Genomic DNA, 27419 nt, shown 5'->3' with positions numbered 1-27419 from the left:
CAGTTTTCCCACAGGGGATCTTTCCAGCTTTGCCTTAATTTCCTGGAGTGCTCAGAAGGAAAAGCCAGAGAGTGGAGCTGGAGAGGTGAACGACACTGAACGGTGATGGGAATGGCTTTGTACATCACGCTAAAAATAGTCCTCGTGATAAAGTCAGTCACGGAGAGGGAGGAGGTACAGGCAGTTCACAGATGCTGGCAAGGTCTGCCAGGGGTTCGGAAGTCTGCACATCAAGGATGGAGCAGAAGAAGCATCGTCAGGTCTTAATTAGAGCTGGTAATTTGCTCCAAGCAGCCCTGAGGGAATTAAGCAGTGGGCAGTTTGGGAGGGGGCCTGCCTGGGCACTACACCCCCTCCTCTTGGGATGGATGCTGTGAAACCCTGGGAAATGGGAAGCAGCGAGCGACTGCTGCAGCTGGAATTGCTCTGGGAACAGATGGGTGCTCTGCTTTCCTTTGAAGTGAGTCTGGGATTTTTGTTTGTTTAGGGAAAGGAAGGCTCGCTGCATCCCTGTGGCTCCCCACGTAAGGGGGAGAAGGCAGGCAGGGGCTGGGACATGGGCAAGGCACTCAGGAAGAGCCAAAGCTAAAGGAAAGAGCAGCGATGGAGGAGGCAGAGGATACCTGCAGGGAGCAGGGGCAGGGACAGGCTGCACCGAGAAGGAGCCAGAGCTGGCGCTGGGGGAGATGCTCTGGCCAGGGTGACCCCCAGTGAGCCTGTGGGGCAAGTGGAGGAGCCGTCAAGGTGACAGAGGGAAGGAAAAGCAAAGCACATGTGGCCTTAGAGATTGTCCTTTCACCTCCTGCAGGGTCTGCACACCAAGGCAACAGCGGTGCCAAGCCAGCAGACACCCTGATCCGGCTGGGGGTGCTGAGCTCCAGTCCAGGGTGGGACGCTGATCAGCGCGGCAGAGGGAAGAGGCATGAGGGCTGCCAGAACTGGAGGCTGAATTTGCAGGAGTTTTTTAAACCCCGTGTCTCTGTCCGCCTCGCACACCATGCGGCAAAGGCAGGGGGAGAGGCAAAGTCCGTCGGTGGTCCTGCGTGGGCACCCCGGTGCTGGGCAGCACTGGCGTCCCGGGCAGCAGGGATGCTCCCTGCCTGCTGCTGCCGATGGTGATTCACGCTGCGAACCTGAGGCAGGATGGGAGCTGACACAACTGGGCCCACTGCCCATCTTCTTGTTGCCAGTGGGAGGAGGAGGAGGGGGACATGTGACCCAGAGCCCAGAAACCACAGTAGCCCCCTGGCTGTCCCCCAGGAGCTGGCAGCCTGTCCCCTCAGCCCACGCTGGTGCACAAGCTGCTGCTGAGTTGGTCCGCAACTGATGGGAACAGCACCAAAATCCCTGGGGAGAAATCACCTAGTGTGATACAGGCTATCCCTGGCTGTGCATCACCGGGCAGCAGCCCAAAGCGGGGGTGGACCCAGAGACAGGAGCCAGGAGCGAACAGCCTTGGATGGAGGAAACTGAGGCACGGAGACCGGTGGCGGCGGGGGGGTTGGCAGAGCTACTCTCCCCTCTTCGCAGTGAAGAACGGGATTTCTCACAGCAGCCCTCTCCCAACACCCTCCCAACCCCGAGGGTGCCGAGGATGTCAGTGTGGCACCAAGCACCCCCCAGACCCCCCTCCTGCCCATGGGATGGGTCACAGCCCCAGAGATTGGCAGCTCGGTGCCATTTAGAGGAAAACCAAAGGTCTAAAGGGGTTTGGGGTGAGGTTTTCCTCCTTTTTTTGATGGCTGGCAGGGGTCCATTGGCCAGCGGTAACCCAGGGCGAGGGGGTGGAGGGGATGCGAGGGGGGATCGGACCAAACCTCCTCCCTGCTCACTGATGCCTACCATCACATGAAGGTGCTGAGTATTTCTCGCCATTTCAAAAGCCGTCTTTCTTGCAGGCTTTGCCTGTAAATGACTTTAATCTTCATAAGCCCAAAAAGTAAAGCTGCTTATATGGCTGGGGCCTGCCGGAGCTCTAGGAGGAACAGGGGGAACGTGGACGAGAGGAGGGGGGGGCAGTTAGCCCAGGGGAAATGAAACCGTACAGTGGATCAAGCCTCGCCATATCCCTGTCCCATCCCCTGCAAGCACCTGGCCACACTGAGGTCTCAGGGGGAGTCAGGATGTGACTTCTGTCGCTACTGCCACCTCCCCTCCGCACCAGGCAGCTCCTGAAGGCTGTGGCACTCCATCCCACCTAGACCTGAGCTGTGCCTGCTGTCCCAGTGCTCCCTATTTTTTCCTTTGACCCCACCAAGAGGAGTCATGGTCCCGATCCTGGCCCAAAAGAGACAGAGCGCTCCCGATTCCAGCTTGCAAATCAGGCAGCCGGCAAAGCCGATGCTCACGCATCATTCAGTAATTCTCCATGGATGAAGGGAACTATTTTAAACCTACTGAGCCCTGTGTGCCAGATGCCACCTCCACTCAACACCCTTCAAGCCAGCAGAGACCCCCAGGGACACCTCCTCCCTGGGGACACCTCCTTTGGGGCCGGTGGTCCAGGGCACGGGGGGTCCCACTGTACAGCTGTCTTTAGCCCCTTGGCTGAGACAAGCAGGGCAGGGAACAAGGTCCACAAGGTCCAGGGATCAGCCCCAAAATCCATCCCCAGATCTTCCCCCGCCTGCTTCAAGCATCTCCAGGGCAGAAGGTAAAGCCCAGCTTAAAGGGGAGCTGTGCCATCACCCGGCAGCCTCAGCCCCGGCACAGCCTCACCAGTTCCCATGGGCAGCATGGAACAAAGTGATGCTCATCCCCGTGTGGGGACCCTGGGCAGAGACGGGGGGACTGTCCCCACCTCGTACCCTGCCACAGGATCCCAGGACCCCCAGGGCACTGCATTCCGCCCCCTTCCCCAGAGCTGCATCCCATGGGAGCAGAGCCAGACACAGAGGGGCGGTGAGGCAGGATGTGCCGCGTCCGTAGGGAATGTTTTTTTTTTATTACAGTTTTAATCTCACAGTCGGTAGCATTACATGAGAATAAAGCACTGGACAGGACTGGAAAAAAAGGCCTCTGGAGACAGCATGCAAACATTGCAACGAGTTTAAAGCAAAACAACCCAAAAAAAAAAGCGTCTCACGGGGACGCGGCCGCACTCTCCCAACCGGGCGGCGAGTCCAGCGTCTCCCCTTTAACCATCACTTCTGTCGTTGGGGTTTCCTTTTTGTGTGTCCGTTTCATTGGCTTATTTATTTTATTATTATTCTTCTTTTATTAACCTTCTTCTCTCTTTTTTTTCTTTTTTTTTTTTCTTTTAATTACATTAAAAAATAAGATTCGTACTTTAGTAAAACACCCAGCGCTCTGCTGGGCCCTGCTTGAAATAATAAAAAACAACCAAAAAACCCAACACCCTCCCCCCAAAAAACTCAGAAAACAAAAAACCCCACCCAAAAAATAATAAAAAAAGAGCTGGGAGACCAAAAAAACAACCCCAAAACCTGGGAGAAAAAAAAAAAAAAAAAAAAAAAAAAAAAAGGAGATTGATTTGGAAGTTTGGAAGCAACCGGGAGAACTGGCTGGGGGGAGGGGGGGGCAGGAAGGGGGGAAGGACACCCCCGGGGCTCCCTCCTGGCCGCTCCTGGTGGCAGGGCTGGGCAAGGGGGCTGCCCACACCCTGGTCCCCCCTGCAGTGTGGGTCCCCTCCGGCTGCCGGGGGGGTGAGCCTCCCCCTCACAGGTAGAGCTCCTTCTCTTTGATATGCACTAGCTGTTCGCGGAGCTGGTGGAAGGACGGCCGGTGGCCGGGGTCCAGGGTCCAGCACTTCTTCATCACCTCGTAGACGACGGCGGGGCAACCGTCGGGAGCATCCATCTTATAGCCCTTCTCCACGCGGGGTACCACATCCTTCAGGGGCTGGGGGTACAGGGGATGGGTTTCAGGATGAGGAGGTGCGGGTTGCCCCATAAACAGGGGCTCAGCACCCCCAAAAACCAGCCCGGAGGGGAGGGCGGTGGTCCTCACTTACAATTCTTGGATAAGGCACTCGCCCGAAGGAGTAGATTTCCCAGAGGAGGATCCCGAAGCTCCACACGTCCGACTTGGTGGAGAATTTCTGGAGGGAGGGGAGAGAAGCCCTGTGAGCAGGCTCAGGCCGGGGGGGGGGCAACAGACCTTCCCCACCCTCAGGGCAGCTGGTTTTGGGGGTCAGACAGTGGGAACTGGGGCTCAAGCACCATCTTTACATGTAAAATCATTGGTGGCATGGGACATGTCCCCTTCCTCCAGCCTCCACCACATCCTTGCAGGCAGGGGACCCCCCGGCTCCGCTCACCCACCTTTTCTCTAAGTGCTTCTGGCGCCGTCCACTTCACCGGCAGCTTCCCCGTGTCTTGCGTGGAGGAGGCTTCCTTGGTCAGCCCGAAATCGCTGACCTTCGCGATGTTGTCCTCCGAAACCAGGACGTTCCTTGCCGCCAGGTCCCGGTGGACAAAGTTGTTGGCTTCCAGGTACTCCATGGCTTCACAGACATCTCTGGTTGGGGCGGGGTGGGGAAAAGAGGGTTAGTGAGGTGGCCCCACCATGCCGGTGGGTGCAGGTCAGGGCGGTAGAACAGCCAACCCTTGGTGCCTTGCCCCGTACTTACAAGGAGAACTTCAGCAGGCAGTCTGCACCGAGGACTGACCGCCCGCGCGACCGCAGGTAGTCTACTAGACTGCCCTGGAGGGATGGAGAGAGAGATGGTGCCATCAGGGTCAGCATCCCACACGCTGCCCCCTCCCATGTGGGGCAGGACCTAGGGATGAGGTCCCTCCCTCGGAGCCAACAGGGGCACTGCCACCTCCAAACACCATGGTGGCCCCAGGGAGATGCCACCCAAGCTGGGATGTCCCAGCTGTGTCTGCCAGGGTGACACCCTGGGGGAATGCTGTGGGGAGGCGGGGCAGAGGGACCAGAGTAGGAGGGTGGGTACCGGGGTGGGGGTCTCACCTTGGCCATGTACTCAGTGACGATGTAAAGGCCGCTCTTCTCCTCCACGATCACCCCCAGAAGCTGCACCAGGTTGCTGTGTCGGAGCTGCCTGCGCGGCGCAGGGGGCTCAGAGCAGGGCTCTGGGGAGAAGGGGGCTCCCACGGCCCCCGCAGGGCATCGGGGATCACCCGCCTCCACTCATACGGACAGAGGTGCCCCCTCCCTTGCATTGTCGTCGTCCCCCCCCCCGGGTAACACTCACGTCATGACAGACGCCTCCGCCAGAAAGGCTTGCGCTGTGGCGTCGTTTTTAATGCACTTCACGGCGACTTTGTTCCCCCGGTAATCCCCCAGCATCACGTCTGCGGGCCAGGAGAGACGGGCACAGGAGGCACTGGGAAGCATCCCAGCCTCCTGGGACCCCACCATCACCCTGGGGGGGCTACAGAGGAGCCCCCCTGCCTAGGGCCACCGCGGCATTGGGGACACGGGGCTCACCTCCGAATTCCCCTTTGCCAATGATCTGCAACAGCTTGAGGTCCTTCATGTTGAGGGCCCAGCCGCCTGCACGGGGGAGAAGGGAGAGTGAGGGGGTGCGGGGGGGTCCCCAGGAGCCAGGGAAGGGGCACGGCCACTCACTGCGGGAGAACTCGTCCTGTGCTGCCACCGTCCCCTCCATCACCTTGGGTTTGATGAGGCGGGTGCAGAGCCCGTCCGCGTCCGTGGTGTAATGCTGGGGGGGAGATGGGAGTGAGGGGCAGACCTGGGGGGCATCGCGGTGGGATGGGCGGTGCTGGGGGTGACACCCGGGGGTGGGGGTCCCTGCCAAGGCGATGCCAGGCTCTGGGACCCCACCAGGTGGCAGCACGAGGCCACAGATGGGTCCGGTGGGGGCTTGGGGACCCTCCTCCTGGTCCCTCTGTCCCCTGCACATCGTGCCCTGTCAACCCACCTGCTCTGCCCTGTCCCTACCCCCGCCTTGCCCCAGGGGTCTGTCCCCAGCAGCCCCAACCCACCCATGGGAGTCAGCAGAGGAGGTCCCACCACCTCCCGAGCTCCAGACTTGCAGCCCCAACCTCACCCAGGGGGTCAACAGAGAAGGTCCCGCCATCTCCTGGGCTCCAGACCTGCAGCCCCAGCCCAGCCCATGGGTCAGCAGAGAAGGTCCCACCATCTCCTGGGCTCCAGACCTGCAGCCCCAGCCCAGCCCACGGGTCAGCAGAGAAGGTCCCATCATCTCCTGGGCCACAGGCCTGCTGTCCCACCAGCTCTGACCTATATGGCTCCCCCAACCTCAACCTACGGTCCCCAGGCTGGCCAAGGGGGACAGGTCCGGTGATAGCTCCTGTCGACAGGTGAGACCTCACCTCCACCAGCTGCATGAGGTTTTCAAAGTAGACCTCCTCGTCAATGCTCAGCTTGCTGGAGGAGTAGATGATGCGGTAGTGCTCCACCTTCCCCTCGCAGCTGACGCACAGGGTGTAGTCCCCGGGGTAATTGGTGCTCTCCCGCACCAGGAACAGCCCTGTCTCGGGGGGGTACAGCAGCCGCTCTGCCTGCTCCCGCGTGATCTTCCCATGGAACCATCTGCCACAGGGCACAGCGGGCAGGTCAGGGGCTGGGGACTCACTGGCCAGAGCCCTGTGGGGCTGTGTTTGGTGGCAATGGGGACACGGAGCAGCCTGCATCCCCGCCTGCGCGCAGCCAGCTTGCCCGTGCTCCTCCTTGCTGCTCCCCCGCCCCCCGCCCCAGCTCCCTTCACAGCATCCTGCTCCCCCATTCTGGGGACTCAGCCCCTCCGCACTTGGGGGTTTCCATCCCACGGCAGCCCCAGCTCCTCCAGACTGGGGGTCACCGGTGGCTCTGGGATGCAGCAGGGACATCAGAACCATCCACCTACCTACCTGCCTGCCTGCCCACCTCCTGCCCCCCCGCACAGACCCCGTTCCAACCCATTCTTTCCCCCAGCAGCCTTTACAGCCACAGCTTTGGGTCAGGGACCCACTGTGAAATGCCATCTGGCCACCCTCTGCCCGCTGAGCCCAAGCCCTGGCCCCTTCCCCCTCCCGACCCCACTAAGGGTCCTGGCGAGGGACGCTGCTTCCATCAGGACACAGGGCGACTGGCTCTCTGGCCCAGCACAGGGGGGCTGCTCCAGACCAAGCCAGCTGCCCCCAGCCCACCCCGGCAGAGTCCTTGGCAGATACTCACGGCATGAGGCTGAGCTTGATCCCAGCTTTCACTCCTTCCCGCTTCTGCACGTAGTTAGCGGGGATGATGCCCTCCCGGCCCACCTTGTTTTTCGCCTTGTACCAGTTGGGATCCTGTGGGGACAGCAGAGGTGTCACCACCAGCCCACGGCCCCTGGAGATGGCAGCATCCCACCAAAGGAGCCCGTGGGGGTGTCAGCGCGGTCCCTCCTTTCCCAGGCAGCTGCCTGCGTGTCCCCAGCCCCCCGGCCCGGCTGCAGGCAGGACAGGGTGGCCAGGGGACAGCCGCAAAGGTTGGGGTTGGTGCTGGGGCCAGCAAACCCCAGTGCTCGTGGCCCCATGGGGGTCACTGCAATCCCCCTCCCAGGCTGCTGGGCATCCTGGAGCCCCCCGAACTACAGCCCCTCTCTTTTTCTCCCCCAGCACGCAGCACAGCATCGCTCCCCAGTTGCGAGCCTCTCCCCTCCCTCCTCCACCTCCCAGGAGGCACCGAGAGGTTTACATTTCGGAGAAACCTTAACTAACGAGGCCATGAATTAATTAACCAAACGCGTGGCCCCATTCCTGCCCTGCTGGCTCTGCGGGACTTCCAGCGGGACCAGGGGATCCCACCAGCACAGCAAAAGTCCTGCGGGGTGCAGGGACGCTCCTGACATCCCGTGGAAATCCCAGCATTGGGAGTGGCAGCAGCAGGGGGGTCGTGGGGAGGCGACGGCCATACCTTGGTGACAGCGACGATGGTAAGGACGTCTCCTTTGCTGAAAGGCAGGTCCTGCTCCGCCGTACCGTGGAAGTTGTACTTGGCGATACATTCTGTACCAGACGGCCAAACGGCCTGGCCGGGGAGAGGGGGGCGGCTCAGAGTCCGGCTGGGCGCAGCCCCCACCCTCAGCCCCCCTTGACCCATAGGGACCCCTGCCACAGGCACGTGGGGCCCCTGTCTCTCTGATGCAAACCCAGATGGGATTCACTTAAACCAGAACCAGTTTGGGGGATTTGGGGCAGCCCTGAGAGCTCAGACAGTGATTTTTGGCTGGAATGGGGACAGAAAGGGGGACACAGACACAAAACTGCAGGTCCCTGCAGTGCTGGGCTTCTGCAGGGGCATGAGGCGGATGGGGACAAGTGTCCCCATGTCCCTCCTGAGCCTTGGGGCCATCTCTGAATGGCTGGAGAGCCTGCTCCACCCCTGCCTCTCCTCCCTGCCCGGTACTTACCTGCATCCCTGACATCTTCTCAGGAGGTTGGGGAGCACGAATCTCACAGGGGGGACACGCCACTTGGTACCATGAGACCTGCAGAGGGAAAGGACGACTGAGAAGCAGGCATGGTGGGGCAGGCTGCGGAAGGGTGATGGGCAGGGAGCAGCCCCCCCTGCAAAGGATGCTCCCCAGGGTGAGCAAGCATCTCTTCCACCACCGAGAAGGGAGCAGGTCCTGCCTGAGGTGCTGCTTCCAAAACGTCCCCAACCCGATGTGAAAGTGGGAGCTCCGGGTCTGCTCAGCCCCCCCGGCAGCTGGGGGCCGGCGCCGAGCTGCTCACCCAGATTATAAGGTATTTGCACGGATACAGCTTCTTAAGAGCGGAGTTTTACATGCTGTGTGGCCACTGCAGCATCTGCACCAGCAATCCCAGGGAAAAACCAGGACGGTGCAGAGATGCCCGGGGATGGGAAGGGAACTGAGATGACCTCCAGGGGCAGCTGAAGCCCACTCCCCAGCCCAGAGTGGTTACTGCACCATGGTGGCCAGCTGAGAACCAGCCGCGAGAAGCTCCAGACCCTCTGCCTGGCATGTGCACAACCACCTCTGCCTTGGCAAGCCCCCCAGCCCCATCCTGCAAAGCCTCCTGCACCCTCCTCCAGGGTGGTGCACCCATCAGCAAGGCAGTGCACAGGCCCTGCAGCACCAAGGGGGAAACTGAGGCACAGGGCAGCGATGGGATCCAGCTGGCGAGGAGCAGCCACCCTGAGCCCCCCGCTCACACCCCACCCAGCATCCTGGTGTCCATCCCCCCCGGCAGCACCAGGGGCTATGCAGCCTGAGCCCCGCTCTCCCATGACGCCTGCTGGCCCACGTGTGGAAACATCCAGCCCTGGGAGCTTCCCAGGTCTGGGATCCAAAAGAAATAAAATAAATCTATTCCGTGCAGGATAAAACCCATCAGCGCTGCGGGACACAGGACCTCCTGCCGGCTCCTAAATCCCAGGAGGATGCACTCTCCGGGGGTGCTGTGCTCCCCCCTGACAGCGTCTGGGCTGGGTTGCATCCTGCCCTGCACGTGGGAGGGGAACAAACCCAGCTTTATTTTCGCCACTTCTACCCCTGGGAAGAGATGAAGTCACCGGCCCCGGCGTCAAACCAGGCTTTCTTGGGCCAGGGCACCGGGGTCGTGCCGAGCGGGGGGCACGGAGCAGGATGCGTGGGATGCAGGCAGGGCATTGCTGCCCGCACACTCCAAAACCCACCCAGGTAATGAATTCCTCATATCGATTCGGAGCTGCCAGTGGCCATTGCTCCCGGCCCTGCTGTCAGCAGCTCAGAATATTTTGGGAAGGCGGAACCGAAACGAGAGGCAAGGCCGGCAGGGACAGGAGGAGGAAGAAGATAAGGGGCAGAACCACGGGGAGGAAGAGAGCGGGTGCAAACATGCGAGCATGGCCCCGCTTCCACCACAGCCGTGCCCGGAGCCTTCCAGAAAAGGCATCACGTTGTCACGACCTCCCTCACCTTCCCCTGGAGAGGGGACATGCTGCAAGTTGCTTTATTTTTGGCATCAGAGAGGAGAAATCAAGGCTCAGGTGCTCACCCTAAGGACAGAGCTTGGGGACCCAAAGCTGAGCGTTGGGGTTCACCAGTGAAGCCCATCACCGCAGCGTCAGGGCCCCATGTGTCAGGTCGGTTTTCCTCCCAGCCAGCCCCAGGGCTGTTGATGAAGAAAAGCCTCTCGAGATGGCACCAAACCCAACTTGGTGGCACCCACGAGCCTGGGGATACCATCACCGAGGCGGCGAGGACCCAGGGGAGGGCAGCACTGGGTGATGCTGGACTGAAGACCATCAGCTGGGAATGCAGCCCCAGCTCAAACCCTCTTCATTTTCACGGTGATTTTTGGTTAAATTCTGAATTTATACCTGGTGGGGAGCAAAAATTTCAGCAAAGGGTCTGGACACCACCAGTATGAAATGCAGGTCAAGAAAAACAGGGAATAAACTACACCTCTCCATCAGAGGGATGTGGCTGAAGTCTGGAAGGATCTGGTTTAGGAATACGTGCCCCTGCATCCCTGCGGAGGCAATTTCCCATCACTTGGGTTTTCAGCCCCGTTCTCCATCCACGCCCCCCCCCCCCCCTGCCCAGATGCCAAGCAGGAGCCGGCCCCGGGTGTTGCTCAAGGAGCAGCTCAGCCCCGAAGCGCTGAGTCAGCGCTTCCCACAGGCTGGGCACTCCGGTGTTGCCGCTTTAAAATAACCAAAGGAGAAAATGCAAGCAGGATGGCCGTTTCAACCCAGATGTGACCACAGCTGGAAAATTCCAGCTGGGTTTTGCCTGCTGGAGCTGGGTGGGGATGCCGGGCAGCATCACCTGGAAGGGATGCCCACAGGTCTGTCCCAGGACCACAGTCTACCTGGAGGTTGGAAAAGCCATTTTCCACCCTGCGTGGGAGCTGGACTTTCCCAATCCCCGAGGCCGGTTGTTTGAGCTTTCAGCTCACAAATGTCACCAGCATTTATATTTCATAAATGCAGAGAGGATACAAAATTTATAGTTTTTTCTTCTTTTTTTTCTTCGGGTTTCAAGCCTTCATAAGAGTATTTTCTTTCTCAGACAAAACTGTCCCAGCAAACCACACCAAGAGGAACACACTCCAGCCAGACCCAGGATTTTTACCTTCCTGAACCACGGACATTCATGGCATCAGGTGGTGGCATTGTTATAAATATAGCGCAAGAAATTTGCTTATCGGTTCTACAGGGGAGGCGGTTAACGGCACCGGGAACTGCCCTTCGCAGAGCCCCTGACGCCCCCTTCTACACGTCGGCACAGACCTTCCTCCTCCTGAGGATGACTTTTAAGCAGCAGCCTGATTTTTTTTTTTTTAATTGTTACCTAATTTCTGCCTTAAAGCCGAGGCTTTCCGAAGAGGAGGAAACCACAGGCCCCCAAGAGCACCAAGCTCCGGGGCCACTGCCAACCAGCCCCCGAAGGCACCGCTGCCTGCGGTGGCCTCATGTGACAGCCAGCGGTTCCTGCCGAGCGCGTCACCCGCCGTCACCCAGGCCGGCCCCAGCCTCGTGCCAGCATTCGCTTCCGCCATCCCAGCTTATCCCTATGGGATGCCGGGTTGGGAGAAGGATGCAGTGATGCTGGTGCAGATCCAGAGCCTAAAGGCAGCATCCCCTGCCTTCCCTGCCGGCGAGCTCCGGGAAAACACCGGCATCGCCCCTTCTCTCCGAAAGCAGAGGTGCTTCCCCAGGGAGGGTGCGCAGCAGCAGAAGTCAGCTTGAAAAAAAATAAAATTAAATTAAAAATATAGCCACGGAGCAGCCCAACCAATTCAGCAGGGCCGAGGGCCAGGTTTGGCTATTTTCAGCCCTGCAGACAAGGGTTTCACTCCCCCTGGAAACTCCCCATCCCCAAAGAGGGGCTCAGGGAAGCAGCCGGGGCACCCACCAGCCTTTTCTCCGCAGAAAACCACTTCCCTTTCTTCCCCATCCTCCGCCTGAGCATCCTTTGAGCCGCTCCACCCAGGCACCCTGGTGAGGAACCTCAGCCCGGTGCTGCGGAGGGCCGGGGGCCATGCGGTCTGTGATGGGGTCACCCACCAGGTCAGGCCCATCCCTGCTGCCTCCCTCCCAGCCCCGCTCCTGGATTTCCCTCCAGGAAGCCCGGCTCAGCAGCCAGCAGCTGGGAAAGGTGGGCAGGGCAGGTACGGTGAATAGCTTTGCCACACGGGTAATCCAAAGGGCACCACGAAAATGAGCCAGGGAAACCTTTTTTCTTGTTAATCACCAGCCAAAATCGTGCTGTGCCAAACCCGCAGGCAGGCTGGGACCGGCGCCCGGGGGGAGTCAGGGACCCCAAACCACCCGAAGAGCACCGGCACCATCGGATGGGTTGCGTTGCGGGAAAGATGCTGCATTTCCATTTCAAACCCAATCAGCTGGAGGGAAACGGGGAGCAGACCCTGCAACACTATTTAAAATAAAAGTTTAGTTGTAGATGGCAGGAAAGCTTCATTCCTGTCGGAAATGGGCATGCAGGCGCCATCCACATCCACCCCACCCCGCTCATCCATCTCACCCTCACCAAAACATCTCCCAGCGCTCAACAACCCGAGTTTCTTTAAACTTAAAAAAAAAACAAAAAAAAACTAAAACCAGACAACATCCTTACTCTCTCCAAAAGATCTTATCGCCTGTTATTACAAGTAACACCTACGATTGCTATAATCGAAAGAAAAACGTTCCTCCTTTATCTCATCAGCGAGCTGGCTGCGCTCACAAGGGAGGGTTTTGCTGCTGCTCCCCCAACCCAGCTTTGACCAGGTGCCCTGCTGGGGAAGGAGGGGGGGGTCCTTCCTTTTTTTTTTTTTTTTTTTTTCTTTGGGGATGTGTGTTTCTTCTTTTCAAAAGAAAAAGAGATGATGTTGCTGCTCAGACCTCAGAAGGTGCCTGGAGGATAGTCGGAGGCAGGTGGAGGCCTGGAGAGATGCTGCTCCCGGCCTCCCCATCGCAGAGGGGTTTTCCTGGTCCTCCTCTTCCCTATGAAAATCCTCATCAGGATGAAATCATCCTGCCCTCATTACCCCACAAGTCACCCTGGTATTCCCATCCCAGGTGCTGGAGGGTGTCAGGGTATCCCCAGAAATGGGCACATGGTGCGGAGAGGAGTGGCTGCCGGTGAAGCCGCCCTGGCGCTGGCAGGGGCCAAGCCAGGATGCGGTTGAAAGGTTTTTTTGCAAACACCCACCCAAAACTGAAAAGGCAGCGGGGAGGCAGCAGTCGCAGGGCAAAGAGCACCCAAAACTCCCCGGGTTCACAGGGATAGCATCCCTGAGGAGCTTATCCCAGTGCCGCTCCCCGTCGCGAGGCTTTGGCTCATCACTACCTTCCTGCTGATGCCCAATGAGGGATGGGAGGACAGGGACCCCCTTCTCCCAGGGATGCTCCCAAAGCCTCCTGCATCCCCCCGCCGCGCTTCCACGGACCTCTTCGGCCACTCTGCCTTGCCAGGATTGGGATGGGCTGCGTGGGGGTCCGGTGGGAACAAGGGAACAAACCCCGGGGGAATGTGAGGGGCGAGATCCCCTCTGTCCTGAGAGGAAGGCAGCCATCCTCCTCCTCCTCCTTTGGCTCCCTGGCCCTTTCACCTTCGATTTTCAATTTTTATTTTTTTTATTTTTTTTTTACTTTTTTTTCCCCACGATGGCACAGCCCCTTTCACTCTCGATAAACCTACGAGCAACAGCCAGGGCTATAAATAACCCGTCAACGCCTTATTGACAAAAAAAAAAAAAAAATAAATTTAAAAAATATATTGTTGCCGGCCCCTTTTGAGGGCCGGCCCGAGCTCCCCCCTCCTGCCCGAACCGCTCTGCACAGCCCCGCCAGCAACTCGGCCTCCCGGTACCGAACCGGCCCCGGTCTTTGTACCGGATGGGGCCACAGCAGGGGGCGGGGGCGCAGCCCCTTACCGGGGGCAGCTCCGGGGCTGCGGGGCCGGCCCCCCCGGAGCGGGGGATGCTGCCGGGTCCCCGGCTCTCCCCGCCGCCGCAGCCGGCAGGATGCGCCCCCCGCCCCCCCGGCGGCTGGGGGATGCTGGGGTCCCCGGGGACGGTGGCTGAGCGGAAGCGGCCTGTGATGGGGTCACCCACCGGGTCAAGCAGCCCGAGGCGGCTGTCCCCGTCCCCGTCCCTGTCCCCGTCCCCCTCCGGTTCCCCCCGCCTCCCCGGCCCGCCCCGCAGGCCCCATTGTCTGCGCTCCGCACCCGCCGCGCTCCCGGCCCCGCTCCCCCCGCGGCGGGGGCGCTCCCCAACCGGGGGTACCCGGGGGAGGGGCACCCCCCATGGCCCACCTCCCCCCCCCCCCCGGGCGGCGGGGCTCCCCGGTACGGCGCGGGCAGGCGGCGGCACTCACCTCCCTCCGGGCAGGGGGCTCAGCCCGCCGCCGGCTGCTCCATGCGGCGCTGCCGGGGGCCTCCGGGCTCGGCTGGGCCGGCGGGGGGGGCGCGGGGGGGCGGAAGGGGCGGAGGAAGCCGGAGCCGCCGGAGTCGCCGCCGCCGCCCGGCGGGGCCGAACCCGGTGCGGCGGGGAGCCGGTGCGGCGGGGCGCGGGGGCGGGGGGAGGCGGGGGGGAGCGGCGCGTCCGCCGCCCACCTCGGGCCGGGCGAGGGCGCGGGGTCCGCCCGGGGCGGCGGGGCCTGCTGGAAGGAAGCGGCGCCCGGAATCGGAGCGCCCCGAGCAGCGCGCCTGCGCCGGCACGGCTCGGCCCGGCACGGCGGGGCACGGCGCGGGGCCGCCACCTGCCGGGGACCGCCGCACCGCGCCCGTCCGCACCGGCATCGGCGTCCGCACCGGCACGCGCGTCCGCACCGGCATCGGCACCCGCGCCCGTACCCGCAGCGGCACCGGCATCGGCACCCGCATCCGCACCGGCACCCGCACCGGCACTGGCACCCACGTCGGTACCAGCATCTGCACCCACAGCGGCACTGGCACTGGCATCGGCACCAGCGTCCTCACCCACACCCACGCCAGCATCTGCGCCCGCACCAGCACCCATACCCGCACCTGCACCAGCATCACCATCTACACTGGCACCCACACCCATACCCACACCTGCATCGACAACAGCATCCGCACCCATACCTGCACCAGCACCTGTACCCTCAACTGTGCCCACACCAGCATCAGCACCCGCATCTGCACCTGCCCAGCATCATGATCCACACTGGCACCCACACCTGTATCGGCAACAGTACCTGCACCAGCACCCGTACCCACACCAGCATCGAGCCGTGCTGCCCAGCCCCAGCCTCGTGCTGTCCCCCGGGTTCCTGCGTGGGCCGGGGGTGCCTGCTTGGTGGGTGCTTGCATGGGCGCAAAATAGTACTAAAAGTGCACTAAAATACTAATATAATAATAATAAATCAACACTAAATAATAATAAAATGCTCAAATAACAAAATAATTATATAATCTCTAAAGTAATGTAACATAATACAACATAACATAATATAAACCAACATAATATAAATATACTGTAATATAAATATAACATACTATAGTATCTAGATGATCTTTAAGGTCCCTTCCAACTCAAACCATTCTATGTTTCTATGGTTCTACAATATAATATAAACAGCAATGATGATGATGATGATGATGATGATGATGATGATGATGATGATGATGATGATGATGATGGCAGGGGGTAGTGGGCTCCAGCTGCGGCCGGGCAGGCAGAGAGCAAGGGTACCCCTGGGCCAGGCACCCCCCCACCCTGACTGGCCGCAGCATGGCAGTGCCCTGGGGGTGCCAGAGTGTGGGGGGCTGTTCCAGCAAGGGAACGGGATGGAGGGAGGTCTGGGAGAGGGGAAATGGTGTTTGGGCATCCTGGCACGTTTCCTTGTCGGCCACCATGCTGGTCCCTGGGGATGCTCCGCAACCTGCTCAGTCCCCAGTGCATCCATCCGTGGGGAGGGGCGCAGGTTCAGGAGTGCTGGGGCAGGGCAGCAGGACTGGCAGGGCCCAGAGACCCCCCACTTGCCACCGAGAAGCCCCGCTGGCCGTGTGGGCTGCCGGAACGCTGAAGTGTGATGGTGCCTCGGTGACACCGAGGTGGCTGTCACTTCCTGCTCCAGCGCTGCCGCCATGTACGCCACTGCAGGAAGCCCAGGCACCGGCCTCCCACCACTTTTTGGCTCCCACTTGCATCCCCCCATCCTCCAGCATCCCCCCACCAAGGCATGGGCGACCAAAAACCAGCCCGGCCAGGAGCACAGTGCCAGCAGCTCTGGTGGCCCAGGGAGGGTCTGAATGCTTTGCTCCGAAGCCGTTGCGTGGGAAGAAATTGTGGCCAACTTCCCTGCGCTGAGTGTGATGCCCCCAGGGATGGGGAGGGGGGAACCCTTCCCACCCACCTCAGCCCCTCTTCTGCTAGATAAAGGATGAGGGCTCAAAATACAAGCCCTTCAGAGAGCCAGGGATGCTCTCCCTGGGACCAGGAAGAAGTGATGGAGATGTGAAGGGGACAAGGGGACAGGGAGAGGCAGGGGACAGAGCTGGGGAGATGCCCGTGGCTGAGGGAGCGGGTTGCAAAGCCCTGCTTATTTCCAGGTAGCACATCCTTGCTCCTACAGCGCGTGGGAAAGAGCCAGGGACCCGCTCTGGCGTCCAGCATCCCAGGGCCTTCGCAGCCCCGAGTTTCCCCTGGGACCTGGCGGGTTCACTGAGCGTTGGGAAGGTGGGGAAGGGGCTCATGCTCACCCAGCCCCCATGCAGAGCGGTACTGGGAGGAAATGAAACCAGCTCATGCATCTGTTTGCATCAGAAGCGCACCCGCAGCTGCAAGCCCCAACCCACCCACGCATGCATCAGTGCACCCACCTTGGTTTGCACATGCACCGGCGTTACCTGTGCCTGCTCACAAACGCAGCTGGGTGTGCAAGTGTGCGTGCAGGGTGGGTGCATGCACGTGCCAACAGCCGGTTGCACGCCCAGCACGCACAAACCCAGCATCTATGTCCTCTGCTCGGAGTAAAGGCACAGCCCGCCAGGCTGAGCGCTCCTGTCCCGCCTGCCCTCTCCCTGCCAGATCCCATTGCTGGGGGCACAACGCAGCCCCCACCCTGCTGCTACGCAGCCCCCCACCCGGGTGGTGCACTCAGGGGTGGAACAGCCACAGGGACCAGAGACCGAGGAGAAGGGAGGTGAGACTTGGGGCGTTTTCCCTCCGGGTGTTTCCATCAGCGGGTGGGAATTTCACGTGTATTTTTTGTGTGACAGTAACTAGAAGTCCAGAAATATCCTTCCTCTCAGCACCACCGGATCCAGGAATCCTCTCTCCCCAGGATGGGGAGCAGCACGGGGCCGGTGGGTCTCAGCTGTCAGATGAAAAGACCAGGCAAGAATCCAGCTTGGTGGTGAATGGTTTCCAGTCCCAGATTTTCCCAGTCCCTCAGACCTAAGAATAGGAAAATACCCCAAAAAACACACAGCCATGAATGCTCGGAGCTGCTGGGGGTGGCAGGGGGTGGGTGTCTCCCCTCTGATGGTTTATCCCTGAATCTCCAAGACCATCAGCATCCCCAGAGATGGCTGGAAGGGTGACACAGGTGATGGTGGCCAAAGCTGAGCCATGCAGGAGACCCAGAGGGGAATCCTCTGGGCACAGCTCGCTGCGATGTCCCTCCTGGCTGGGATTTTTCCCAGGAAGGGTCTTTGCTTGAAGGGTGGGTGATCCCCTGGCTAGAAGGGAAGGATGGGTTTGGCCACGCCAGGCAGAGAGGTGGAGGGCCACCTCCTTGCCTTGCACCAGGAGAGGGGGCCCTTCAGCTGGCGGGAATCGGCAGGAAAAGGGAAAATAATAGAAAAGGGGAAAAAAAAACCCCCGAACACAAGAGAGGAGGAGCTGTGAATAAAATCCCGACCGGCTGATATTCCTCTGCTTCAGGGAGCAAAGCATGGGCAACCGCCCACCCATCGGTCTGCTGCTTCCCTGCATCCCCTGGCTGTGGCGTCCCAGTTGGGCAGCAGGTTTGGTGCCTCCAAGGGATGCAGGCGGTGCAGGCTGGAGGAGGAGTGGTGGGCAGGGAAAGGGAATGTTGCTGCCTTGGATGTACGAGACAGTGGAGAATCCGCAGGCGATGGCTGGAAACATCAGAGGCAAGCTGGCGTGAAAGCTCCCAGCTCATTCGACCCTGGAGGATTCACCTTCGAGCTGAAAAAACCCTGAAGGGAACCAGGTTTGCCTGGTTCTGTGGCTCCCAGAACTACAGGGGTGGTGTGGGACATGGGATGCTCTGCGGGGAGGGGGGGGGTGGATCAGTCTCCTATAGATCCCCCTCCCCAAATGTAGCTCCCTCCAAAAACTCCGAGCAGGGGTGAACCCCCTGGCCCTGTGCTCAGCAGCGAAAGGCACTGCTAGAGCTGGTGTGACAGATGCCACCGGAGGGCGTTCATGTCCCAAACCCCAGCGAGAGGGGACAAAAATGCTTCAGTGAATTAGAGTCCTGCGCTCCGCGCAGCACTGGCAGCCAGCCCTGGCTCTCTGGGGGCTTCTCACCCTGTGCCAGCCCCCAGAGCCCCTCGGGTGCGAGGGCAGCCTCATTTGAAGGGGTCTCCTGGGGGGCCCTGGGTTCCAGAATAGTTTTAATTAAAGCAGAAGGGGAGTGGGCTGGGGACACTGCTCTCGGTGGGTGGCTTTTCACCTCCAGCATGGGATCAGACTAGACCCACCACTCTGCCTGTGACCCCCCTGGCACCGGGGGGGTCAGCGCCAGCCCTGCGTTATCCACCCTGCTGGGACCCAGGGAGCTGATTTTAGGTGAGAGCGGAGCAGTGACCTGGGACTCCTTACAGGGCCAGTTAACAGGAGTCTGTGAGGGCAGATGAGAACCCATCCCCCTGTGTGATGCCCCCAGATCTACACTTGCTCTGCGGTAGCTGCTGCTAGCCTGCCACCACAGACCCAGCACCAGCTTTGGGGACATACAGGTGACTGCCAGCCCTGTATGACATGCATCCCGGCTGCCAAGCCCACACCCTGCTGCTGAGGCTGGGTTTGAGGACCATCCGAAATCCCAGAGACTTTTGGCTCATGCTGCCAGTGCTTGCAGCACCCAGTGGCCCCCAGCTCCATGGGGACATGTCTCCAGGGCTGCTCCCCATCTCCCCTCTCCCTTGCTTTCCCCCATGGAAAATCATGCCCATGCAAGGGTGGGGGGGCAGCCAGGCTTGAGGCTGTTCCCGGGAGCCTATAGCTTTTCTCCAGTAGTGCTTTGCGTGCAAAGAGCGGTTATCTCTGCATCTCTGTTCTTCCCTTCTTAACCTGGGGACAAACTCCATCCTTACCCACTCTCATGTTCTCTCATTAACAGGTACCTTGTACCGCTGATGACACAGGGCAATCGATCAGCCCAAACACTGTCTCCTTTCCAGAGGGAAGAGGGAGGTGAGGAGTGGGAGGAGGAGAAGGAATAGAATCATGGAACGGTGTGGGTTGGCAGGGACCTTAAAAATCACCAAGTTCCACCCCACTGCCAGGGGCAGGGACACCCCCCCCAGCCCAGGCTGCTCCAAGCCCCGTCCAGCCTGGCCTTGGGCACTGCCAGGGATGGGGCACCCACAGCTGCTCTGGACAGCCTGTTCAAGAGGGGTTCATACTGATTTAGGAGCCCTCACAGCACAGGGGCAGAGCCATGTACCAGCTCTGTTGGCTCCAGCTTTCCTCCATCCACAGGTCTAGCCTGGGTCGAGCAGAGGACCAGCATCTTCTCTGAGCCACCACAGAAGGAAACTTCACCAGGGAAAAGTCCCATCAGCTCCAGCATTCCAGAAGCTGCTCAGTCTTGGAGGCTGAGCAAAGATTTTCTCCCCCAAAAGGCAGAAACCGGCCATTATCCCCGCTGTGAAGCACTGCTCCTGGGGTTCAAGGCACGGGGGAGCCTGACTGTCCGAGGAGTGAAGCTGCAAAGAGAAAGATGAACTCCCAAGGTCTGACGGTGCAGCAGGGCCAGCAGGATGCAGGGGCAAAGCTCACCATGCTTGGAGGATCGGCTGCCACCAGCTCAGATAGACATGTCCCCAAAAGCACTGGCAGAAAGAAAAATCATGCATGGCTCAGAAATAGAGTTTAAGGTACAATTCAGAGTTTTATTTTAAGCTCTAGGGCACCAAGGGTGGAATTTTTGACATCAAGGGATTGTCATCAGTGTTGGGGACAAGCAGCAAAAGGGAGACACCCAAGAGTTAATCCCCATGGGGAGATGATTCCTGATAACAGATCTCACAAGAGAATAAACAAGCAGCCAAAGGAAAGAAGTTAGAAATAAAGGATGTGCTTTTATTGAGGAGGGTCATTAAGTGTTGGAGCAACTTGCCCCTCTCTTCCATCTGGGAGGAAGAGTGGTACCTCTAGCCTGTTTTGGGGCTGGGTACAGGAGGGGAGGACATGCCACCACCCCGAATGCTGGCACCAGGCAGGTGTCTCAGCTCGAGGGAGGTGTGTGGCTGCCTGAAGTCTTTCCCTGTGGGAATGAGGGAGCTGGGAGCAGCCCCCGCTTTGGAAGAGGAGCTGAAGCTCAGCTGCCATGGCTGGTCTGCTGACTCATTTTAAAACCGACAATAAAAGCAATTGGCCGTGGAGTGATAAAAGCTCCTCTGACTTATCACCACCCCAATTTCAGTATCACAGCACTTGCAGGCTACTTGGGGAGTAATTGGATTGCTTAATTGAGGAAGATCATTAGGGGAAAGCAAAGATAGGGGAGCTGGAGTCCCTTACCTTCTCTGAGCAATTGGGGCTTTCATGATGCTGATCGATGGATTTGTTTATCAGGAAGAAATGAGGAAGAGGAGGCGGTGAAGAGCTGAGATCCTGCACCTTGAAGCGAGCAGGGTGCCCCCATCCCTTTCTCACAGAGGGTCCCTGGCTGGGGGGATCTGGGGGTGGAGCTCTGCTCCAGAGCAAAGAGCAGTGCAGGGCTGAGCGACCTGGTTTGATGCTCAGCCTGTGCTCGCTGCTCTCCTCCCTGCATGCTGGAGGCTGCCTACACACCCGGCAGGGAAAGCATCTGCTGAAGGAGCCTCCTTGGCTTTGATCTTCCAGCCATATTGTCCAGGAGCAGGCAGGAGGCCTGGGGATGGGGTTGGGGTGGCAGGGCTTGAAGGGGCAGTGTGGCTGCAGCACCCCCAGCAAGAAAAGTGGGACCTCACCAGGGGTCACTGGGCTCTTGGACGGGCCAGCATGTCCAAGGAGAGGTGTGCGTGCAGGGACATCAGACCAGGGTCTCAGGACATCCTCCCACCTGTGCAAGCTGCCTGGAAAGGTCTCTTGCATGTGATGTCTCCATTGGCATCCAGGGGAGGGGAGAGATGCCACCTGAAGATGGGGCTTTATAAAGTGGGGTGTTTTGCCTCCAACGCCACAAAGAGAAGGGCTGCGTGGGGAGGGATAGCCACCTGCCCATTTCTCTTCCCCTCGAGCCTCTTCCCTTTCCCTTCTCCATCCTGATGCTGGGGTGACTCTTTCTTCCAGGTCTCTGGTCTCCAGGCTGTACCCGCTGGTACTGGCAGCCGTGTCCCCGGTCAGGCAATCAGCCCCTGATAAATGTATCTCAGGGAGACCTTCCACCACCAAGGGGCTGTTTCACCTCAGTGATGTTAATATTAATCTGCTTATCTGCCCGGCGGCTATAAAACACTCATCTCCAAAGGGAAAAAAAATAATTCCCACCCTTCTTTATAACTGCACTTGCTTATTTCGGGCCTTATCGGTAAACACAGGCAGAGTCACGCAACAGCTTCAGAAAACGGGGCCTCTGGTCCTACACCAGCATCAGCCTGGCATGGTCTCACTGCAGCTGGAGTCACTGGGCCAAGTCCATGGGAGCCTCTCCGCCCCACAGGGATGGTGTGAGGCGCTGCCACTGAGTCCCTGCTGGTCCCAGTGCTCTTCTGAATCACCAAGTCAGGCACTGAGAGACCCATGCCCAGGAAGATCCCACCTTACCTTCCCCTGCAGCAGACGAATGCCAGCTTTGGGATGTCCCTAGTGGAAAGGTGGTTCTTGACTCTCTTGTCTTGACCTATGGCCCTTGTCATGTATAACGGAGACGTTATTTGGCTGATGGACCTCATGGGCTGTCCTAAACCATCCTTCTACTTTTCCTCCAAGGCTTCTGATAGCCTTGATAGCTCAAACCATGGTTTGGACCTCCCAGTCCTCACCTTCTCTTTTCCTGCAATATTTTGATTACAACATTAAACAGTGAAGACAAAGCCGGCACAGCATGGAGCGAAGCTGCCTGGGCTGGTTCAATGAATTCAGGTGGGTCTGAGGCTGTATCGTCTCAGTGTTTCATCACAAACTGGTGACCGGGCAGGACCTGGACACTCAGAGACAAGGAGCTACTCCTTTTCATTCGGGCTTGTTTAGCGGGTCTGAACACCTCCCTGCTCTAGCTGGAATCTCCCTGAAGTCTTGGGCAATCAGCTTCCCTATTTTCTTCCCCAACACGCTCTTTTGTTTCTGTCTCTTCTGGGAAGTTTTTGTGCATTGCTTAATGAGTGATTGGTATTGGGAGCTGCACGGAGCTTTCATCGGTCAGGGGCTATGGCTGAGCATGGGAACAGGTTCAAGAGCAGCACCCGTTGCACCTGATGGTTATACTTGTTCCAGTATCATCGCTTGCCAGGTACTGCGGTGGCTGGCTAAGATGGCACTGCATGCAAGTGGAAGAAAAGGAGGCACCTGGCTCTGCTGGCATGGGCTGACTGGCAGCCAATGTAAACTCTTCGGTCTGAGTCAGAGGAAGTCCTGTTCTCGTTCTTTGCCCCGTTGTGAAAACACCCTTGCTCCAGTCCAGAATCCCAGCAGCTTGACTTTCTCAATAGCAAGGAGTAAAGGTGTCCTTCCTTGTGTCCTTCAGGGCCTTCAATGACCATGGTGAAGGAGGCTGAAGGTGGCTGAAGTCCTCCAACACGCTGGTCCCTCCATAGGGGCTTTGCTCCAGCCCAGTTCATTTGAAGGATCCCTCTCATTTTTCTGAAGAGAGTAACCTGAGCAGCAGGAGAACCCCTGCTGCAAGGCTGTCTGACAGATTCTCAAAGAGGCACTGAAGTGCTTTGAGCTTCTTTATGGACAAAGATAAACTCTTGAATGGGATCTTAGAGTGACATGATAATTCAGCTAGGTGATGAAAAATGTAGTATAGAGACAAGGGAACAAGATGTCCTTAGAGGACTTGGAGATGTATTAGCATTTTTCCAAGATTTCCAAGGGGTTTTTTTCCCTGCAGACACATCAACGATGAAGGTAAATTTCAACCATTGAAAACTTGTCCCAGTTAGTCCAGAAACAGTGGTACTGGCTGGACCTCAATAACATCCTCCTCCTCTCCACCCAAGCTTTGGGCATCAGTTCATCCAAGATTTTAAACATGGATGGGGGCCACAGGAGTATGGCATGGGTGGGCTGTCCTTCAGCTGTCGAAGCGTGATTCTGAAAGGATACAGCCCAGTGGTACTCAGACGGTCTGGTTTGGGGTATTTTCCCTTTCCCTCTAGCGAAAGACAGTTCACATGCCCCATAAACGTGCTTTGTGGTACTAAGACTAGATATGATGGAATATCCAGCATTTGATGGAATATCCAACACTAGAAATGCTGGAAAATGAAAAAGGCAAGAAATGCTACACAGTGAACAAGATAGAAAAGGAGTTTCAGTGGCTTCGGTTTATTGTATCATCCCGTAAAACTGTACCAGTCCCAGCTTTGCCGCAACGACACCCAGGTCCTTGCCCCCCAGCAACGTCTGGGCAGCAGATGAGCCCACTGCTCAGTCCATGCTCCTCATGGGGAAGCACTGCTTGGCTTGGACGTGTCACATCTTGTGTGCTCCCAGGGGGCAGTCCATAAAGTGACGTCATGTCCACCTTCTTGCCATCACAGACACTGAGCTCCAACTGCTGGAGCAAGGTGGAGAGGAGAGGGAAGACCTGCCACCTGGTGACTGCGCTTCCCTTTCCCCAGACTGAAAACCAGCACCTTCTCCTTATCCGCCTTGTTCCCTTGGGTCCCCTCGTCACTGAGGAAACGCTCTGGGTTGGAGGTCAGTGGATCCTTCCAAAGCTTCCTGGAGGGCAAGCATTGGATGCTGGGATGGCATCTCCTGGCCACAGGTGTGGGGGGCACTGGAAGGTGGGAGCTGTCCGTAAGAATATCCCTGAATTTAGCAGATAGCTCACGTGCTCCCTTTTCTCTTTAAAGTGGGTTGACCCCACTCCTGTCTAGGAAGGTAACTGTGCAGGAAGGGTCCTGTATGTCATGGCAGGAGGCTTTCTGCCTCAGAAGGTGCTTACTCAGCATGATTCACTTCCCACTGATGCACAAGCACACAACAGCCCTTTGGGCTATAGTACCTGTTCAACACTATGTCCCTGGTCCTGCTGGGGAGAGAAAAGTCTCTGAGAGTTCCGGAAGCAAAAAGGTTCTGCATCCTCAGGGGACTATTAGTTTGCTTCTGACACTGCTGAAGTAAGGATGTGGCCCGGAGAGATGGCTTTATGAGGGGTGGTTGCATTGTCCATGAGCTAGATTGGGCAACCGTGAGCTGGGTGGAGCATCTTCAGTGAAGGCAAGAATTGCTCTTCGGGAGCTCCTACGTTAGCCTGCACCAGGGCTGTGAGCTCCCCGTGTCCACCATGAAGCCATCACTCTACAAGTCGATAATACTCTCCCTGCCTCTCGCCCACTGCTGTTGGGGTGGCTGTCCCAAGATGCCTCAAGTCCACCTTGTCCTTCCCTCCTTTGCACCCTGTGCCCGTACCTGTGCGGGATGGTGAAGGGCAGGAAGGAGGAGTGCCTGAACATCTCCAGGATAAAGGCTTCTGTGTAGGGCAGCATGCCCCGGTCCGACAGCCTCGGTCTCCTCTCCCGGCCGATGGTCTGGTCTGTGGGAGGTCGAGAGGAGGGAGCCGGTTGGGGTCACACAGTGAGATTTGGGTTTCTATCCTGTCGGAGAAAACTTTGCTAAAATATTCTGCTCTCATGCATCCTGATTCACCCTCCGGTTATGTCAGGTTTGTATAACTTCTCTGGAATGGGGGAGTTTCCACAGAGTAACTCAAAGATAAATCAGTCATTCAATAGACACCTCCCTGAACCAGGAAAAGCCACCCTGGCTTGTGAGGCTTGACTATAAGTTGTGCCCTTTGCTTTTTCCTGAAGCCTCTTTCCAGGGCTAATGTCCCATGCTGTCTCAAGAGGTTTCTCTGGAAGGTCGAAGAAGACCAATGAGCAGAAGAACGATTGCTTGGACCCAAACTGGCTGCCTGGTGTTGGACAAAGATGTGTCAGATGGAGCTATAACATGAGGAACCTGAGAAAATCCGCAGTAGCTGAGGGACCTAGTGGGAAAAGATACCTGCTCCAAAGAAGTCGTTCACAAGGTTGATGATCTTCTACTTAGGGATCTGCACGACAATATTTGCTACCACTTTTTTCCCCAGGCACTGATCAGTGAGGGAGTTAGTGATGTCTCAGATGCTCTGAGAGGAAGAGAAGACAAGTCATGGCAGCAGAACCCACAGAGGAATGGGCGTTACTGATGCAGGGGAAGCCCAGGGTCACACAAGCTCTGGAGAACATCATCATCTTCCAGCCCTGCTGGTCCCTACCACTTTTGCAATCTGTGAAAACAAGGAGACAGTCCTGCATGGAACCTGTGGCACAGATCAGGTGTCCAACCAACAAAGTGGTCCTGTCGCACAGGGCCATGGAGGAGGAGGAGGAGGAGGGCTGCAGTGCTGGCCTGCGCATGGAGAGACTGCGGGTGAGAGAGGCTGCAGCTGGACCGGCTCAGTGCAGCAGTACCGGCAAGAACGTAGCTGCCCTTTGATGCTTGGCTGCAAGAAAACCAGCTTGCTAATAGACCAAAGAGCACGGATGCACCTCTGGTACAGGTGAGGGTCCTGCAAGCTCTGACCTTGTTGTAGGTCTTGTAGGGCTCCTGGACAATTTTCTGCAGGAAATGAAGGAATCACTCATTGAAATCTTTAAATAACCTCATGGAGCAGCTGGGAAGATACCGTAGCATGGGGATGAAGTCTGCAGGGTTGCCAGCAGCAGCCACATCCCCAAATTCATTGCCGAGGTTCACCAAGCTGAGCAGCTCTTGGTCGTTGTGCTCGTAACGCTTGCCAAAGCAGATGGCACAGATGACATTGGCCACAGAAACCACCAGGTACCGGTTCAGGTCAAAGCTCTTCTCCTCATCCATCAGCTGCAGGAACTTGGTGACCAGGTAGTCAGCCTCCTTGGAGACGTGCTCCTCCAGCAGGCAGGTGGAGGAGGACGTGGGGCTGGGGGCGATGGAGAAGGTCTTCAGGGCGTTCTGGGCCAGCTTTCTGCGGGCTTTCCACACCTCCCCCGAGTCGGGGCTGAAGGCCAGGCTCTGGCCGTTCGAAATGTATTGGAAGCTGTGGAGGTCCGGGCGCCCCATGAAGTCTTCTCCTTGCTTCACCAGCGCTTGCTTGATGGTGTCCAACCCGCTCAGCACCAGGACGGGACGGGTGCCGATCCTCACCTCCATCACGTCCCCATACTTCTGGCTCAGTCTGGTCAGGACCAGGTGCGTGTCCTTCCTCAGCTCCAGCACGTTGCCGAGGATGGGGTAGCCTCGGGGTCCTGGGGGGCTCTTCAGCTCCTTGGGCACGTGCTGCTGGAGGGACTGGAGCAGCAGGAAGACCAGGCAGAAGACGGCAGCCGCGAGAAGGACCTCAGTGGCCGAGACAGTGCCTTGGCTTCCCACCAGCGACATCACAGCCTTCATCGCTGCCGGCATGTAGGAACCCTAAAGGTGTTAACCAGAAGTGTGGTGAAGAGCCGGGATTAGCAAGAGCTTGAGTCCTGCAGATGTTCCTGATGCTGAGAAAAGGCAACAAGTGTCCTTAAACAGTTCAGGGTGATGGAGCTGTCTGTGCAGCACTTTGGGGTTTTCAAGGGCAAAAGCTGGAAACCTGTAAAGTCTCCAGACACACCCATCGCTTACAGAGGACCTCAGCCCCCCAGCACCTTTAATGGCACCCCTTCCCCTGCAGAAGACCCCAGTGCCCACTGGCACAGCCATGGCTCCTGCTCAGGGCAGACAGTCTGTTTGCACTGAGGCACAGAAAACCACAGCTCAGAACAGCGCAGGGAGGCAGGAGGAAAGGACCAGCCACCCCTTGGTGAAGCTGGCCCCATGCCCACCAGCCCTGTGAGCATGTGTAGGCAGGAGGCTGGATCTGCTGGTGGCTGGGTGGCAGGGAGCGAGGGTGCCACAGGGCTGTCCTGCAGGAACACATGGCTCGCTGGGTGGGCAGGGGAGGGAGGGGGAGCCCGGTGCATGAATTCCTCCTTTAGACCCGTATATGACCTTCCAGTCCTATATCCATGTTTGAACACACACACACATTGTCTCCTACCTGCAGGTCCTTGCAATAGACAGGGCAGGTTGTACTGCCTGTGGCTCCCAGGAAAGATAGGCAGAGGGTGCCTGGACCGCCTGCCCTGGGGAGCTCAGGGCATC

The 27419-nt window shown here is 58.4% G+C and overlaps 1 protein-coding gene and 1 pseudogene across 1 annotated transcript; both read right to left on the bottom strand.

Annotated features, from left to right (window-relative positions):
• Positions 1–2914: 2914 nt before the first annotated feature.
• CSK (C-terminal Src kinase) lies at positions 2915–14570 on the bottom strand. Its single transcript, XM_037395829.1, has 13 exons — positions 14266–14570; positions 8345–8422; positions 7849–7962; positions 7129–7241; positions 6285–6504; positions 5557–5650; positions 5416–5481; positions 5180–5279; positions 4936–5026; positions 4592–4665; positions 4284–4479; positions 3974–4060; positions 2915–3861 (listed from the first exon to the last, which is right to left on the bottom strand). Exons 2-13 carry the CDS (start codon positions 8357–8359, stop codon positions 3679–3681), a joined length of 1353 nt encoding a protein of 450 aa, XP_037251726.1. The 5' UTR covers positions 8360–8422; positions 14266–14570; the 3' UTR covers positions 2915–3678.
• Positions 14571–23687: 9117 nt separating this feature from the next.
• On the bottom strand, positions 23688–26696 carry LOC119150819 (annotated as a pseudogene).
• Between the last annotated feature and the right edge of the window lie 723 nt (positions 26697–27419).

The sequence above is a fragment of the Falco rusticolus genome, chromosome 7 (assembly GCF_015220075.1).
Source record: "Falco rusticolus isolate bFalRus1 chromosome 7, bFalRus1.pri, whole genome shotgun sequence".
Classification (NCBI taxonomy): Eukaryota; Metazoa; Chordata; class Aves; order Falconiformes; family Falconidae; genus Falco; species Falco rusticolus.
Note: the sequence above shows the minus strand (reverse complement) of the source record. Positions and strands in the feature narration are given on the sequence as shown.

What these genes read in the sequence shown, in the direction of transcription:
- CSK (XM_037395829.1), bottom strand. An exon ending in TGGCAAAGGGGAATTCGGAG is followed by an intron (nt 5,280 to 5,415) that starts GTGAGCCCCGTG and finishes CCTGGCCCGCAG; the next exon opens with ACGTGATGCTGGGGGATTAC. An exon ending in GCGGAGGCGTCTGTCATGAC is followed by an intron (nt 5,027 to 5,179) that starts GTGAGTGTTACC and finishes TGCGCCGCGCAG; the next exon opens with GCAGCTCCGACACAGCAACC.